Source organism: Miniopterus schreibersii (assembly GCF_964146895.1).
Source record: "Miniopterus schreibersii genome assembly, chromosome: 10".
Taxonomy (NCBI): domain Eukaryota; kingdom Metazoa; phylum Chordata; class Mammalia; order Chiroptera; family Miniopteridae; genus Miniopterus; species Miniopterus schreibersii.
The window spans coordinates 2863649-2880161 of record NC_138110.1 but is presented as its reverse complement, the minus strand read 5'-3'; the positions used below and the strand labels follow the sequence as shown (position 1 = coordinate 2880161).

At 56.2% G+C, this 16513-nt stretch overlaps 1 protein-coding gene across 1 annotated transcript in view; it reads left to right on the top strand.

Annotated features, from left to right (window-relative positions):
• The window catches only part of PHACTR3 (phosphatase and actin regulator 3), a 114541-nt gene that overhangs the window by 53198 nt on the left and 44830 nt on the right, over positions 1–16513 (top strand). The window contains exons 2-3 of the mRNA XM_081149409.1: positions 10876–11037; positions 14718–14789. Of these exons, the coding sequence (XP_081005535.1) occupies positions 10876–11037; positions 14718–14789 (234 nt within the window). The remainder of the gene's footprint in view (positions 1–10875; positions 11038–14717; positions 14790–16513) is intronic.

Here is a 16513-nt window from a genome sequence, read left to right as displayed (position 1 = left end):
CAGAGAGTTCCCACCACACTTCCTGTCCCCACGAGAAGGGGCACCACAGAGGCTGGATGCCTCCAGGAGCAGCGACCCCTCCTGCTCTCTGCCACACTCATTGCCGACACTCTGGGCATAACGTCATTTACTTAATGGACCAGGGGAGAAACTATTGCTGAGGCCAGACCCAAGCAGTCCCCACGGGCTCACTTTCGACAGTGCATTTAACCCACCACAGGGTTTGCCTCGTGGGATGGGAATTGTGACCAAGGACCTTCGGCATTTTATGTTTATAAAGGGAGCTGGGGAGGAGTGACTTCTAAGAGGCATTTTGGTGGGAAGACGGGGATCATTTGGGGGCCCAAGGTGTCTGCAGTTTGCAAGAAGCAGCTGGACAAGACGTGCACTTTGTAATGCCCTGGGCTGGGCACCCTTGGGCGAGTGAGCCATGGAGACCTGTAGGAACCTCTTTGCCTGGTAAGATTTGAAGCCCAGTATCCACAGGGACCCCCACCCAGTGCTGTGTGACCCTGGGCCAGTCACGTCACCTTTCTGGACTACACTCGTTTCTCTAGCACGTGGGTCCTGACGGAAATGCAGCCGAGGTGAATGGGCAGCTCAGGCCTTCGGAGGAAGGTGTGAATGAGCCCTTCCAGGAGGGTTTGCACTTTGGCCTTTCCTCAGTGAGAAGTGCTCGGCCCAGCTCATTCTTCTCGCCTGAGGTTGAGTCACCTCTTGTAACAAAGTGTGTCTGGCCCCCATCATGTGCTCGCATGCAGCTCTCTCCCTGTCCCCAAATCGCTTACCTGGCTGCCATGGTGCACCTGTGCATTCAATGCATCGATTGATGGCAGCGAGCCCAGGTAGGCCGTGCGCTCAGTGAGCTCAGGCGCCTCGTCTAGTTTTGCTCGTCGATGTCACCCCAGGGCAGAGCAGAGGCTTGTCTTAGTTTGGGTTTTTTGCAAGGTGACCCTGGGCTAAGGGTTAGAGGACAAGTAACTCATAAGTGCTCCCAGGAGAAACTAGTGACAGATCAGGAAAGCTGCACAGGGAAGGGGCGGTGGCCAAGGGGAGATGTGCAGGGGCAGCTACAACTGGTACACAGGGGACTCCGAGTGTGAGCAGCTCCTCAGAGTTTGTCCCACAGGGAGGCAAGGGGACTGGCTTGGCTTGTGTGATGTTGTTCATTGGCTCCGGCCAGCCTTCTGTGCCTGTTATGGGTCAGCACAAGTCCCCAGTTCTACCCGGGCCTCCCGGACGCACCTCAATGAGCAGGCTTCACCTCCTTAAGAATTTGCACAATTTCTGATGTGCTCCAACACAGGGACAGTGTTTAATCACCAGCTACAGTCCATGTGGCGGTCGTGGGAGCCCCATTTACAATCCCCACAGCCAGAACGCTGTGAAATGCACCACCTTACCAAATTTCTAACTCAAGCTGATTTCAAAGTTTGCACACTGCATGAGGCTTTGTTCTTCTGGCTTGTTCAAATCTGTGTGAATCTCGGTTCTGGCGTATGTGCGGGTAACCTGTGGTGTCCTGACCAGCTTCTCCTGGACCCCAGGGTCCCAGTTCAGCAAAGGGCTGGGCCAGCACGTGTGAGGGAAGAGGCCAAGCCTGGGAGCTGCTGGAGGAGCTGGCAGCAGCAGCAGGGGAGGGCTTGGGAAGGTCCTGAGCAGACAGGCTCCATCTGCAGGAGCAGGTTCCCCGGACCAGCCGCTCTCACTGGCTGTGACTGTTCCAGGAAAGCGTGCACTGTGGACTTCCTGGCTTGTTGGGCTATGTCCATCTCACCCTTCGCTTCCATGACAATCACAGCGGAGCCAGGGCTAGAACAGGGCCTGTGGTGGCGCAGGTGGCCGCGATGACAACAGAAGCTCAGACACCTGCAGGCAGTCGAGCCCAGTGCCCTCTGCTCTGTGGCGGAAGCTCTCCACGAGCAGCCGCAAATCCACTGCTCGGGTGCAGGAACCCGCAGAGCCAGGCAACAGTGTAGCGTGGCAGGAAGACTCATCCATTTCACAAAGGAACCTGATGTAGTAAATCCTGAGATGTGCCTGTTTCTGGTAGGATCATCAGTCCCTGATGTGCCTGGACTAGCTCCCCATGCTTAGGGGCTATGAATGTGAGCACAGGAGAATCTGCAGCACTTTCCTTCAGGTTCTCAAATGCTTGCTGAGCCCTTGCTGGGCCTCCCTGGATTCTGTTTTAGAGCCTAGGGAGCAAGTGACATGGGATACACTTGGTCTCTGCTTTCAAGGTCAAATAGCCAAGATGGACATTAAACTAATGAACACACAAATCAATAGCTAACTATAAATTGCACCAAAGACTATGGTGGAAAAAGTAACAGGAACCTAACAGATGGGTATGGAGGATGGGACCACAAGGGATGAATAAGAGTTCATCAAGGAAAAGTGTTGCCTCCAGAGTGATTGGCATGGAAGGCAGCTCTGTGGTAGGAGAAGTCTTGATGAGTCAGAAGCAGAAAAGAAACAGATACAATCTGAGCATAGGGGAAGGAGCATGGCATGAGATAAGCTTCAGAAAGCAGAGGTCAGGACTCTGGGGTCACAGTTGGGGTTTTGTGTTTCATCCTAAAAGTCACTGTGACATTAAGTGTGGAAGTGGTGCCAGGCTCTGTTTGCTTAGTGGGGCAGGGTTAGCAGGTGCGGGGAAACCAAGGAGGTGCCCACAGAGTTGGGTGGGGAGAGCGATGCTGGCCTGGGCCCCTGGGCTGATGTGGGGCTGGAAAGGGATCAGGATCAGAAACCATTCCTTGTTTCCCTCTCACTTCTTAGAGGGTCACTGGGACCTTTGCCCTGAAGACATTTCCAAAGGGACCACTTAAGGCAGGGGAGTTGGCAAACTAGGGCCCATGGACCAAATCTGCCTGCCACTGGTTTTTGTAAAAATGTATTAAAGTGTAGTGCTGCCTGCTAACTTACACGCCATCTGCGGCTGCGTTCACACTGCAGCAGCCGAGCTGGGGCCTTGTGACAGATCCGTGTGGCCTGCGAGCTGAGCTATTTACTCTCTGGCCCTTCCCAGAAAACATGTGCCTATTTCTGACATCAGCTCCTGAGTATGGGCCACTTTTTCAAAATACAAATCTGCTGGCTCAGACCCCTCCCAGCCTTTAAAATGTGTTTAATTCCTCTGAAAAATGCCAAAGTATGCATATTTCTAAAAAATTAGCACTTGTCTGTTCTAAATCTTTGACTGATGTGCTAGGGAAACCTCATTGCACACTGAGCTTTGGAATAAAACCTGGGGTTGGACTTGGGCGTTGACGATGGTGGGCAATATTATTTGCCTAAACTGACATGACTTGCTGCTCATCTGCTCCCTGAAACACTCATTTTTTCTCCTCTGTTAAATAGGGGCTTTAGGCGCATCTCTCTCAGAACAGCATTTAGCCCTGGCTGGTGGGCTCAGTGGTCAGAGCATTGGGCGGGGACCAGAGGGTCGCAGGTTCGATCCCGGTCAAGGGCACATACCTGAGCTGTGGATTCGCTCCCCATCCCAGGTCGGGGCATGTGCGGGAGGCAGCCAGTCAATGTGTCTCTCACATTGATGTTTCTCTCTCTCTCTCCCTCCTTCCCTTCCTTCCACTCTCTTTGAAAAGCAATGGAAAAAATATATTCTCAAGTGAGGATTAAGAAAAAAATCCCCAAATACCCCAGCTTTTAGTCTTTGCAAAGTCATGGGCATCTTGCAAAAGCATTTGTATAAGAATTTGTGTACAAATACCTGGCGTCCCTCTAGGCCATAGCGACGAAGGATCTGGACAAGCCAGGATGGGGCCGCTTTCCCAGGCCTCCCCTCCCCCCGGCCCGCCCTCGTCATGCTGAACCTCCTGGGCCCGAGCTCCCTGCACCGTGCTCCGGAGCTGCCTGCTTTACAGGGTGGAGCTGGTTTCACTTGGAGAGCCGGCCATATGTCTGGCAGGCACCCGGGCCTGTTGGCAGAATTACGGGGTTGATACTAAACAGATGGACCTTCTGCTGAGACGCTCTGTTTTTTCCACCATACATGTGAGGGAGAAGGAGCCACTTTAGCAATGTCTTGATTTTCCCACTGGTGTCAGAGGCACAAATGACACCCATTTATCTGGTCCCGATGTCTGCGTCCTTGCTGTGTGGGGGCCTCAGGCGGCTGGGAGAAGCTTAGAGACTTGGGAAATTTGGGAGCCCAACCTCTGCTAAGATATTAGAGAAGCCTATTATCTTTGGAACACAGATATTGGGGAGGAGACTTCTCCACTTCAAAAATACAGGGTCATTAATACTACTTAGCAGGAGCCCATCCGGGCTGCTTCACCTCAGGTTTACCGTTCCAACTCCATTTGACAGCTTTTGTGCGGTTACTGCTGTCTGGACCATCTGTTTAGGAAAAGCTGGCTCAGTGGCTGAATAGGAGTGCTTACTGCAGGACTTCTCAGAGCCTTGACTACGACACTGTGTGGTGGGACTCGTCGGGGAAGGCTTTGAGTGTGGACAGTGTTTTCCATCCACAAAGCATCTCCCCATGCTAGGGTCCTATGGAACATGCTTTGGGAAATGCTGGTACCAGGCCCAGATGGTGAACTTTAGATCTGAGAGCCTGGATGCCAGTGCCAGACCTGCCACTTAAGCTGTGTGACTTTGCACATGGGCTCCTGCTTAGTCTTACTCCACCGTGAAATGGAGCTGAAAAGGTCGTCCCTGCCTCCTAGGGTTGTTTGCTTGAACTCTCTGAAGAATTCAGGGGCCTCCCCTGGGCCTCCCCTGGGCCTCCCCTGGGCAGGATTGGACTCCCCATATTCTGGGGGCTCGTTATTCATCAAGCTTAGCCAGGCTCTTGTGTTTCTTAGTTCCTTGACTAATGAGCAGGGGAGGAGAGGGAGGTGCCATCTGTGTCAGGGGATGCTTAGGTGGCAGCTGGGATTGGTGACGGCCAGCGAGAGGCCTGGTTTAGGGATTGCGATTATTCCACTGTTGAGGGGCACAGCGGTGACCCCAGGTGGTGGTTGATAACCATGGATCTGTGTTTCGATTTTGTTTCCGTTTTTGTATCTCAGGGTGAGTCATTCATTCATTTATTCATTCACTCACTCCTTCATTCCTTCACTCCACCTGCCAGGCGCTGTGCTGGGTGCCAAAGGCGGAGGGAGAGGGAGAGGTGCTGTCCAGATCCCTGGGTGGTCCTCGGTACTGGGACCCGCAGCCCTGTTTCTCACACGGGGCCGTCGTGGATCCTGGGCTCTGATGGATACGCTGTCCGCTGTAGGAAACAGCCTGCAGGGGTTCTGGCAACACAGCCGCGGCCCTGAGTTCTTCCGTCTAAATAAATTCGCCCTTCTCCTGGCCTCCCTCCCTGCCCGCGCACCCCAGCCACCAGCCCCTTCCTCCAGCCGGGCGAGCAGTGGCTATGTGCTCCCTCCTCCCTGGATGGTGCTCACCTGTGGCCCTAGTTCTGTTCCTATCGATCAGTGCTCCCGATGTTTCCCACGCTTTGGTTGTTACTCAAGAATTTTCCAGGAGTTAAGGGCAGACCAGGAACACGCATCTAGGAGACTTCGAATGCATTTTGAAAATTCAGTGTGGGAGGGTCAGACCCATCCTGGCGCCGGGCCGATTAGAACACCCAGCACTTTCTTTGTAGACAGCCATCAAGCCACGTGTCTTGCAGCCTGGGCACAAGCCACTGATCTTTTGGCCCCTAAATGCCATGACTTTACTGTGTATGTTGCTTTAGTGACTTCTGCCCCAGCCCTGTCTCTCCTCCCTCATCCTGTCTCCCCGATGACACCATCGGTTGCACATGCTCTAACGAGGAGCTAGGATGAGGGCTTTGGGGGCAGACGTCCTGACTGCCAAGCCCACTCTGTCACATTAGCCACGTGGCCTGAGAATTATTTCACTGCTCTTTGCCTCCAGTTTTGTCCTTGAAATGTGGGCGATGAATATAGTGACCTGCTGTCTAGGGTCTGGATGGGAATGGGATGAGCTCATCCATGTGAGGTGCTCAGGACAGAGCTTGTCACACAGCATCTGTTCATTATGGTGACAACGAAACAGAGCGTGGTTTTCTTGGTTCTTTTATGTGCGCTCATGCCTCACGTTGATTTCTTGCCCTGCTCCGAGGGCTCTACCTCAGTGACATCCCTGGATCCCTCTTTTCTTTCTCTGCTGGCCCCACGGCCCTCACCTGCCTGTCCCCTCTCAGCGGGCTTCCCCGCCTTTGGTCTTGTTCCCCCGCAGTCTGCCTATCACCCTGATATTCTGAGCAGTCTGCCAACAATGCTGATCTCACACCAGGTCCCCCAGTGATTCCTGCGCCCCCAGGGCTTCTGCCAGGGCCTCGAACAGCTCTTCTGGGCCGGGCCCCAGCCTCAGCTCCATCCCCTCCATTCCTGAAACCATGAGCTCCAGGCTGAGAGTCCTCAGATTCAAGTGCACAGAACGTGCCAGCAAATAGGACACAGAGGACAGCACAACATTATTTCCCTCAGCGATCAATATGCATCTAATTAAAAGGCTCTCTTCCTACTGTGAGATTATGTTCTTCCTAGTTATAGGTGCTAGCTTTGTGTACGCATACTTATTTGTGTGTGTTGGTCATCAGGCAGCGTTATAGAAAGCTGGCATCTCAGTTTTATACGTGGAAATTTTACTGGGTGTGTGATCCTCAGACTGGGGCATCAGACCTCACTTCCCTGTGCTGTTCCCTGTTCCCCAAACACCTGTACTGTTGCGTTTTCATGGACTTGTACCGTTTACTCAGCCTGCAAGGCCCAATCCAAGCTATCCCCCCACCAACAGAAGCCTTCTCAGGGTCTTCAGAATTGCTTCTCGGAAATGCTTGCTCTGCAGTTGTGATCCTCTGTCTTTGTTCTTCCTGGTGATTCCTTGACCTCGTTTTCTCTGTGGTCACCGAGCCGACCCGAGCAGGGGTGTCCAGTGCCACTTCCTTCTGCCTCAGGCCTAGTACAGGCTCTGTTCTCAGAGGATGGTCACTAGGTGTTGCCAGGTGGATTCTTTCCGGCAGGGACAGACTCCAGAAGACACAGAGGCCGCGGGCTGTTCCACACCCCAGTGTCCTGTTTCCAGCACGCGTCACACTCAGAAGTCGTCTCGTCCTTTCCCTGTCCGCTTCCTTCCTGCTCCACGGGCGGGCGAGCCCCGCGCCGTGTAAAGCTGCCTGCGGGTCGAGCCGACTTGACTCAAACTCAGAGCAGCCCTGGCGCACAGCGGCTCAGCTGATGCTTGATGAAGGAGTTTGTGAGTGAATAAGTGAAAGCAGAAACCACGTTCCAACCTTATCTGACACAGGCGGTGCCTGTGGCGCCTGGGGCCTCACCTCTCACCCCCAGCGAGGTAGGGTTTTCCTTCCCTTGTGTTTTTATGTCTTGTTTTGTTTTCTGATTTTTAATTCTCACCTGTGGATATGTTTATTGATTTTTTTAGAGAGAGAGGAAGGGAGAGAGAGAGAGAGATTAAAAAACATTGATTTGAAAGAAAAACATTGATCAGTTGCCTCCCTGAGTAGGGATTGAACCAGCAACCTAGGCATTTTCCCTGATCGGGATCGAACCCGCAGCCTTTTGGTGCATGTGATGATGCTCCAACCAACTGAGCCAGGGCTCTTTCCATTGCGTTTAGGGCCCGGTGTCCTGGTGATGTGGAAAGAGAAGACAGGGATGGTCAGTAGACAGGAGATAAGAAAGCAGAAATGCTTGGCATTGCTAAGGGGTGGACGTTGGACCCAGATGGTCGGGCCAGGTCCTGGCTCCAGCACCAGCAGCTCCGCACCCCAGATTCACAGGTGGAGCAGGTGTTTACTGGAGCACCTCCTGGGTGCCGGCATCAGTGTAGGTACCAGGGACACAGCGGTGGACAAGACAGCCTCGGCGCCTGTGGGAAAGACGGAAGACAACAGTAGGCCATCCACCCCAGGTTGCTATCTGAGTGTGGCCAGTGCTGGGGGGGAGGGAGTGTTATGAATAAGGGAGGTGGCCCTGCTCTAGGCTCGGAGATTAGCCCGTGAGCTGTGAGCTCTGCCATTGGTATTCCTCGCTGCCTTGCTCTAGAACATGCTGGACTTGGGGTTTGCGGGGCCCTTCAGTGGGGAGGGGAGAGGTTCGGCTCTGGGGACAAGCACACTGACCACCCTGAGCCGAGAGGGGACTGGGAGGGGCCACAGCCTGTGCCTTCAGCTCTGGCCTGTAATGTCAGCAGGGCGCCTGGGGGCCCCGCCTGCCCTGTCGCTGTGTGTGGTACCTCTCGCGCACATGTGGGGAAACACTGTCTTTAATTATCTGCTAATGTCTCACAGGCAGCAGAGGTGTGGCATTGGGCGCGCTGTGTTATCAGGGGGGGAGGGGCCTGCTTGTGCGCGTGGAAGGGGCTCCTCCCAACTCCAGAGCCACTTGGCAGTTCACAGGCTGGAGACAGGGAAGTGGCTGGCACGCCCAGCCCTCCCTTCTCTGTGGACCCACATGTCCCGGTACATGCATACACGCCCACACGCCCACCATACAGGTTCACACCTATGCACGTTCGCACACACCACTCTCCCACATTCACACCCACCCTCCTGTGCGTGGGAGCCACTCCATGCCCAGAAGGCCCACGCCCACCTCTTGCTCACTCAGACCCCCCACCCCCCGTTGGTGACACATTTATGCTCTCTTTGCCCTCCGGGTGTGTATAAGGAATTCCTTCATTGAACAGCCCAGCCTCGCTCCTGAAGTTTCTGTTCTTGGGTTGAAGTCACAGTGTTCAGAGCCCTCACTGGCTGGGCCCTGGGACAGAGCCACCTCAGGGAAGTGGGGGGCAAGGGTGTTTCCTCCTTCAGGCCTCTGGAGATGCCCCTTGGGCTTGGGGGTTTTTGCTCCCCTGTGAGAGCAGGCCCCTGAGGAGTCACTCACACTAAGCATGTCGCACATTTAGCACATGAACAAATCAGACCTTTGGAGCTGAAGGTCCCCCATTGCTCCCTGCTGAATTTGGAATCAAGTTCAAGCCCCTGCCTGCCTCCCCAGGCACATCCATGGCCCTCTCGGGCTGCATTTTACCTCCAAGACCTTGGCTTCACCCTTCCTGTATCTGGTGACCTGGACCAGGGTCTCAGCAGTGCAGGTAGCAAATGGGGTGGGATTTGTGGTCTGACCTGTAGTTTATTTTTTGTGCTGTTCCATTTTGCTTTGGCTGCCAGGAAGCTCAGAGCCACATGTATGCCCTCCTCGGGCACCCATGTGAGGTCTCTACCCCTGGATGCTGCGGCCTGTCCAGATCCCCTTCCTCCAGATTTCCTCAGATGTTCACCCTATCTTGTTGGGCATGTGTGCTTTTTATAACTGCCACCCATCCTTGGTGGAACCAGGCGAGGTATAAAGAAAGCAATGGCAATGCTCCGTCGTCCCCAGGCTCATCTCTGTGGGTCTTGTCTTTATCATCACATGAGCCCCAAGGCTTGGGAAGACCTGGCCAGTTCTTTGCAAATGATGCCTCCAGGGCAGCCAGCTTTCCCGGAACAGGTGGCCCTGGCCGTTCCGCTCCATCTGGTGTCTGTGGGTGCAGGAAGGAAAGGCCAGGATATCAGGGAATAAACTGCCTCTGGGAAAAGGAGGGCCAGCTGCACCCTGCACACCTGGCGAGGAGCTGGGGCGAGGATAGCGGGAGGGACCCTGACTGGCATCCTTGAGTCTCCCGGGCTCAATCACTCCCTCACCTGCATGTCCCGGCTCCTACTGGGTGCTGGGCATCAGGGTTACAGTGGAAAACAAGCAGAGAACGTCATTGCCTTTGGTGTCTTACTGGTGGCTGAGCCTTGAGGGGGAAGTTCTGAAATAACACCCAGGTTCATCCTGGATAAAACAGCCTCCCCCCAGGGCTGCTCTGTGGACCAGCTGTGGCCGCAGGCCCCAAGCACCCAGTTCTTGCTCAATATACAGAGAGAGAGAATGGACTCACCTGCTGGCCTGGCCGTCCTGGCTTGGTGTCCCACCATCGTCTCCAGTCTGGGTGATATATTTATGCAGTCACCCTAGAAGCAGCTGAGAGATCCGAAAGGGGTCTCTGGGGTCAGGCTGCTCGAGGCCACACCTTACCTCAGTGTCCCTCGCTCCATGACAGGTGTAACAACATGTCTACCCTATAGATTCACTGTGAGGGTAAATAACACCTGTCCCCTGAGGTGTTAGGCTGGGTCTGACAGTCACAGTCGATCACAGGTCCCTTCCCCTTTTACTGCAGGTGGACTCCCTTCATCCAAGTGACACGGGGAGGTTAAATCTGAGATCCTGCAGGGGACTCAGGTCCTCCACTGCCTCTGTCCCAGAAGGGCTTTGGGGCAACTTGGGCATTTTTTTCTGAGTCCTACCACAGTGACACAGTGACACTCTGGTCTCGGCTCTGCCCGTCGAAGGGGATCGGTGAGCTGACGGGGCACCACGCTGTTCCACAGGGTCCATATCTCAGCGTTGTATTAGTTGTGTTTCGTTTTCCATTTTAATCTTTCTTTAGAAAATAATGCACCCCCCTCCCATGCAGCCTGTGGTGAAGCCCACTCCCCCCTCTCCCCCCCCCAGACTTTCCCTGAGACGCCAGCAGGTGCGTGTGGAGCCCCCTTCCGCCCAGCAGTGCCCAGAATTGGGTGAGGGCTTCCAGCCGGCTGTGGGAGGGTTGCAGGGGGCAGGGCCTCACCGAAGGGCAGTGTGGACACATGCTCACTCATGAGCCGGCACAGGCCGCCGTTGGGCGCTCCTGGTTGGACTGAGCCCCAGGGAGTCTCCATTGCTCCGAGGACCTGCCAGAGCCCCAGGCCCTGGAGAACCACAGTGGCTCCTCGGGGAGTCGTGTAGGCTTGGTGATCACCTGAGCCCTCCCCTGGTTTTCGTCCTGCAGATGAGATGGACCCCACGCCCCCGGTGCGCTCCGAATATCTGGTCTCAGGGATTCGCACCCCCCCCGTGCGGAGGGACAGCCGACTGGCCACCCTGGGCAGGATCTTCAAGCCCTGGAAATGGAGGAAAAAGAAAAATGAAAAACTGAAGCAGACCACGTCCGGTGAGCACGGGGAGCAGGGCTGGCGTCATTGTCGCTGGGCTCTCTGTGGCTGTGTCTCCCCCGCCCCACGCGGCGGGCAGGCTGTGCTCGGTGCCTCTGGCCACCAGGAGCTGCTCAGCCTCCTCCAGGTCGCCTCCCTCCACGGGCCTGTCCAGGTCACACCCGCCTGCTGGGACAGGTCGGCAGCATTATCCACCCACCGCCCAGACCCTAAGGGGCACACAGTCACCCTGGACCTCATTAAAAAGGCAGGGCCAGCCTGCACCCAGCCCCTGGCTTGTCACAAGCTCTCCTGGCTGACCCCACGGGAGTCACAGGCACCCAGCCCTCCTGCACGGAGCCCACTGTGACAGCGCTAAGCCCCCAGGGTCCCTAAGCCCCCGGTGATTCGAGGGTCGGCTCTCAGCTCTCAGCTCTTCCCGAAGAGGCCCTCCGCCTGGGTACCCCCTTCCCCATGCCCTGCCCTCGGGACCCACTCACCTCCAGCTGCTTCCTCACACGCTCCAGTCCCGGCTCTGTGGGAACTCGGGTGGTGCCGGGTGGCGCCCCTGCCCCTACGGTTCACACTGGGAGCTATGGCCTTTAGACTGAACAGTGGGGCGTGTGGTGACAGCAGCGACCTGGCCAGAATAGCAAACAGCCACAAAGCAGGCTTCTAACCCACAGGCTGTTCAGAACCAGCCCTATGGCCAGAGCTGTCGCCGCCACCCTGCCCGTCTTAGCGACAGGACCCGGCTCAGAGACAGGAAGCCGCCCAAAGGGCCGGGCAGCCCGTGGGCCGGGAGCTGGGCGGTGACCCCGCAGCCCCGCTGGGCCCTGCTCCTGGGTGACGGCATCCTTGGGGGGGGCGGGGCCTTGAGACGCAAACCCAGGGGGGCCGGCGTCTCAGCCCGCAGGCTCCTCCACGCCGCCTCAGCCCTGGCGGGAGACAGCGAGGGCCCGCTCCCGAGGAAGGAGCCCTGGGCCCGGGCCGCCCTGGTCAGCGCCTGGCTCAGGCTGCGGCCTCCGCGGCCCCAGGGCCCCATTTCCTTCCCAGGGCTCGGAGGCTGCAGAGACAAGGCGGGGGCTCTGAGCAGCCGGCCCTGCTCTCACACTTTTTATACGTTTTACATAATTATTATTATTTTTTTTGTTTTTAATCCTCACCTGAGGATATTTTTTCCATTGATTTTTAGAGAGAGTAAGGGGGGGGAGAGAGGGAGAGGGAGAGACGTTGGCTGGTCGCCTCCCGCACGCTCCCCCGCCGGGACTGAGGATGGAGCCTGCGGCCCGGTGGGTGCCCTTGGCTGGGAATCAACCCGAGACCCTTCAGCGCTTGGGCCAGTGCTCTGACCACTGAGCACACCGGCCCGCGCTGCATAACTATTTTTTATCCACCCCCAAAGTGGACTAATTCTCCTTGTTCAGAACAAGAGCAGAACAGACACCGTTGTCTGGCAAATCCTGAGGCCTCCTGGCTCAGGTGCAATGTGACGGGCAGCCGGGCGCCGCCCACTGAGAGCTTTCCCCTGACTTCGGGCCACAGACCTGTGAGCCAGTGAGCCCACCATGGCCCGGTGGGGCCTCGCGGGACTGCGCAGCTGCTGGGGAGGAAGGGCGGGGTGGGCCTTGCTTGGGTTGGATAACCTGCGAAGACCCACGTGAGGAGGTGACTGAGCTGAGACATAATTGGCCCCCTTGAGAAAGGCAGGGAAAAGCATAGCAGTAGTAGGAACAGCCCATGCAAAGGTGCCGAGTTGGGGCAGACACATCTGTGCATCAGTGGGAGGCCTAGGGAGCCAAAGCAGGGTGACCTCTGTGACCTCAGGAGGGTGGAGCTGTGTGCTGTGAGGACTCCATGCCCGGGGCCCTCAGCACTGCGGGGAGTGGCCTGTGAGGTGGGTCCCTACAGAGGCACCGAGGGGCTCCAGGTTAACCCTGCAGAACCACCACCTTTGAGCAGGGATCCCCCACCTGCAGGCCCTGTTCAAGCATTTAGGGATCCCAGGAACAGGATGCATTTTGTTTATTTCTTCTAAACCAGTCTTTCCTCCCAGTGTGGAATGTTATTTATTTCACCATATAAAATTCCTGATTTCGCAGACACGGTTGGTTCGGACGGGCGAAGTAAAAACAAAGGTGATTTAAAGAAAAAACACAAAGCCAACAGCCATTGGGGTGGGGTGAGGGTCGGGCCGCACCTGGGAGACAGCTCTCAGAGGTTTGGGAAGTGGAGTCTGAGCCCCTAGCTGCGCTGGGGGGCTTGGGCAGTGTCCCCTGACATGGGGACAGCAGACCCTCACAGCCGCATCTTTGGGCCATTGGGGAGACCACGAGTCAGAGCAGGTGACACCTGTATCCGAGCTGGCCTCTGTGAGAGTCACCAGTGCTGGTGGGTGACAGGGCCCCTGGCTCTCACACCTCCACCATGTTCTGCTTGTCTGTTTTTAGAGTGGACAGCACCTCCCACAGTCAGAGCTCAGTTTCCCAGTGTTGTCTGCTCAGACACCTGGAAAGGGGATCGGACAGTGGACTACAGAGAGGAAATGATCTTCCTTTTCCCTAGACTATCTTCTCCCTGCTACCTCTGGGTTTCGCTGCTCATCCTCAGCTCTAGAGCAAACACCCCAGGGACGCCTTGCGCCCTCTGCCCCCAGGGCCTCTGGTTCTGGTGGGTGTTTGTCATCTGTCCTCCCCAACCCGCTGTCCTCAGGCAGAGGCCAGGCCGTCTTGCTCCTCTGTGCCCGGCGTACAGCAGGTGCTCAGTCAATGCTTTACTAGTGAGAACCCATTGAGGAACCTCATTGTCTCTGCTGCTCCCTAAGAGGGCTGAGTTGGTTCCGCTCCCCAGTAACCCCCCTGCCCCAGCACTTGCTCAGTACCTGGCACATAGTAAGTGCTCAGTAAAGAATTGTGACCAAATGAAATAATTTCATTGTCATCACCTGTTTGTCCACTGCTGCTGGACCTCAAGTCCCAACAGGTGGGCCTGCTCTGTTTGGCCCCCTGCAGCCTTGGGCAGAGTGCTTGCACGCACGGGCACCCATAGGCCCTCTGTCGCCCAGGCTTAACAGCGGCTCTCTTTCCGCATCTTTTAAAGAGGCTCCAAGGATTATGTAGGTTTGTATTTGAAAATTGGGTTCAACTGTAGGCAAATAGTTTTCTGGACACTCAGAGAAAAGCAGGGAGAACATGGGGGTTGCTGAGTGCTGGGCTCCAGGGAGGGAGGCAGGAAGGATGAACTGAGCTTCGTGCTCTGGGGTCTGTGGTGGGGACCAGGACCTCTTCCCTCCCGGGGTGCCTGGTGAGGCCTTTGGAAGCATTAAGCTGGGGTGCACCCGGGAAGCTCAGGGGCAGCTGCACCGAGGCTGGGCTGTGGCTAGACAGTGGTCAGGGAGTGTTTAGCAACCTATAATCGGAACCGCAGTGAAGTGCCCCAGGGGGTTGGGCAGAGAGAGGCTGTTCCAGGGCTGGGTAATTAAGGAGCATTGGCGAGGGCAGCAGTGGGCAGTGGGGGCAGCTGAGAGAAGGGCGTCATGCCAGGCACTGCTTCTCAGGTGTGATGCTTGGCAGCTTGGCCAGTGAGAAAGCTTGGGATTGCCAAACACAGGGATCAAGACCCCCTAACCCCACCTCACCTGGGCCTCCCTGGGCCTTCTGGGTGCCCCGCCCGACTCACCTGGCTGTTTGTGTTTCTGCAGCGCTGGAGAAGGCTGGCCGGCAGGGTCGGGAGGAGCTCATCAAGAAGGGGCTGCTCGAGATGGTGGAGCAGGGTAAGTGGGGACAGGGGAAGTGGGGGCCACTGGGCCCAGGAACACAGAACTGGTGTCTCTCCTGGGCCCAGGAAGCCCGTCAGGGCGGAACGGAAATTCCTAGTCATGGCCCATGGGCTCAGCCCCCGAGGGCTCTGAGAGTCCATCAGGGAGTTTGAGGCCACGTCCCTTGGCCACAGAGCTGAGAGGAGTCATCTCCCCCGGGAGTGCCTGCTTCCCGCTGACGGCGTGGGGGTTAAGCTCTTGTGTCCTCCTGGTTCCCTGAAGCGGTAGTGGTGGCTGTGCTGTTTTCATATTCACACTTTAATCCTGGGTCCGGGTGTTATTTTTACTGCCACCTACCACTGCTGCTACCTTTCATCAACCATCCCCTCGACCATATGCCAGTGCTGCGCTGGGGTTGGATCTGCCTTACCCCTTGGTCCTCACAGCATCCTTGGGCCGGCGCCCTTACCCCCTGTGTGCGGATAAGCAGTGAGGGGTCCGAAGGTAGCAGCCAGCGTCACGCAGCTGCAGGGCCCAGGTCCCTGGCCGTTCGGTCCCTGGTCTGGAGATCCTCATCATGGTGGTGTCTGCGTGGCCACCTTTCTGTGTGTCTGAGAAACACCGGTTGTTATGGATAGCACCATTAATTCATGAAATTCTTGAGTTCCTGCCTTCCTCTCGGTGATACTGGAAGGCCTCAGGCCCAGGACATGGGTCCTGGCCTGTCTGGTTCTAACACCCCTGGGCTTGGGGGGGGGGGGTATCACCAAGCCTCACTCTCCGGAGCTGGGTGGGCTCTCCTCCTGGCTGAGGAACCTGGCCTGGGGTGGGCAGGGGCACCTATCAAACTCCTTTCTCCCCCTCTCAGCCTTGAACCAGGAGGCATGTTTGTCGCTTGGCCCTGGTGTCAGGAGTCAGGGAGGGAACTCCTGAGTCCAGCTCTAAGATGCTGTGGCCCCAGCTGGGCCCTCAGCTCCCAGAGCCAGTGTGGTCTGGAGCCTTTGCCATTGTTTCTTCAGATTCAAAGACAGGTAATCTGAGGATGGTTTTCAGGGCAAGCCTGCGTGGGCAGCTACATGGCGCCATGGTCAGACTGCACGTGGAAGAACTGTTCTGACTTAGCTCTGCAGGGACGTCATTGCTGGGAGAGAAACTGGGACTATTTTCATCTGGACGGGACAAAACAGCTGCAGACTTGGGGCATTTTGCATGTGTTGCCAACAAACCTTACTTTGGATCTTGGGGAAGGGAAAATAAAAACAAAATTAAGGCTGTTTATCCTCTGTTATAAAGAACGCGATCACTGGTGAGGGAAGACTGAACACGGACACGGACTGGCTCCTGGAAGAAGGAATGGGGGTGACAGAGGGAAAGGACTTCTGGAAGGCAGCTTGCCTCTCAGGGCCACGTCTTTCTTGACCGGTTTCATCAGATGGGCTTAGAACAAAGACCTAAGCGGGGGCAGACCATGGTGGCAGCCAAGGTGTCAGGGTGACCACCAGACCGTACTCCTGGCCTGTGTGTGTGGGATGTGTCCCCCTCCAGCCCGATTGAGGATCAGATAGTAGATAGTTTAGGCCATGGGGCCATAGGGTCTCTGTCACTACTAATGACTGCATTGAAAGGCAAAGCCAACAATAGGTGAGAGTGGGCGGGGCTGCCCCAGGACACACTTATTTGTGGACCTTGAATTTTGAATTTTGTGTAGCTCATGAACTGTTATATTTCTTACCCTTTTT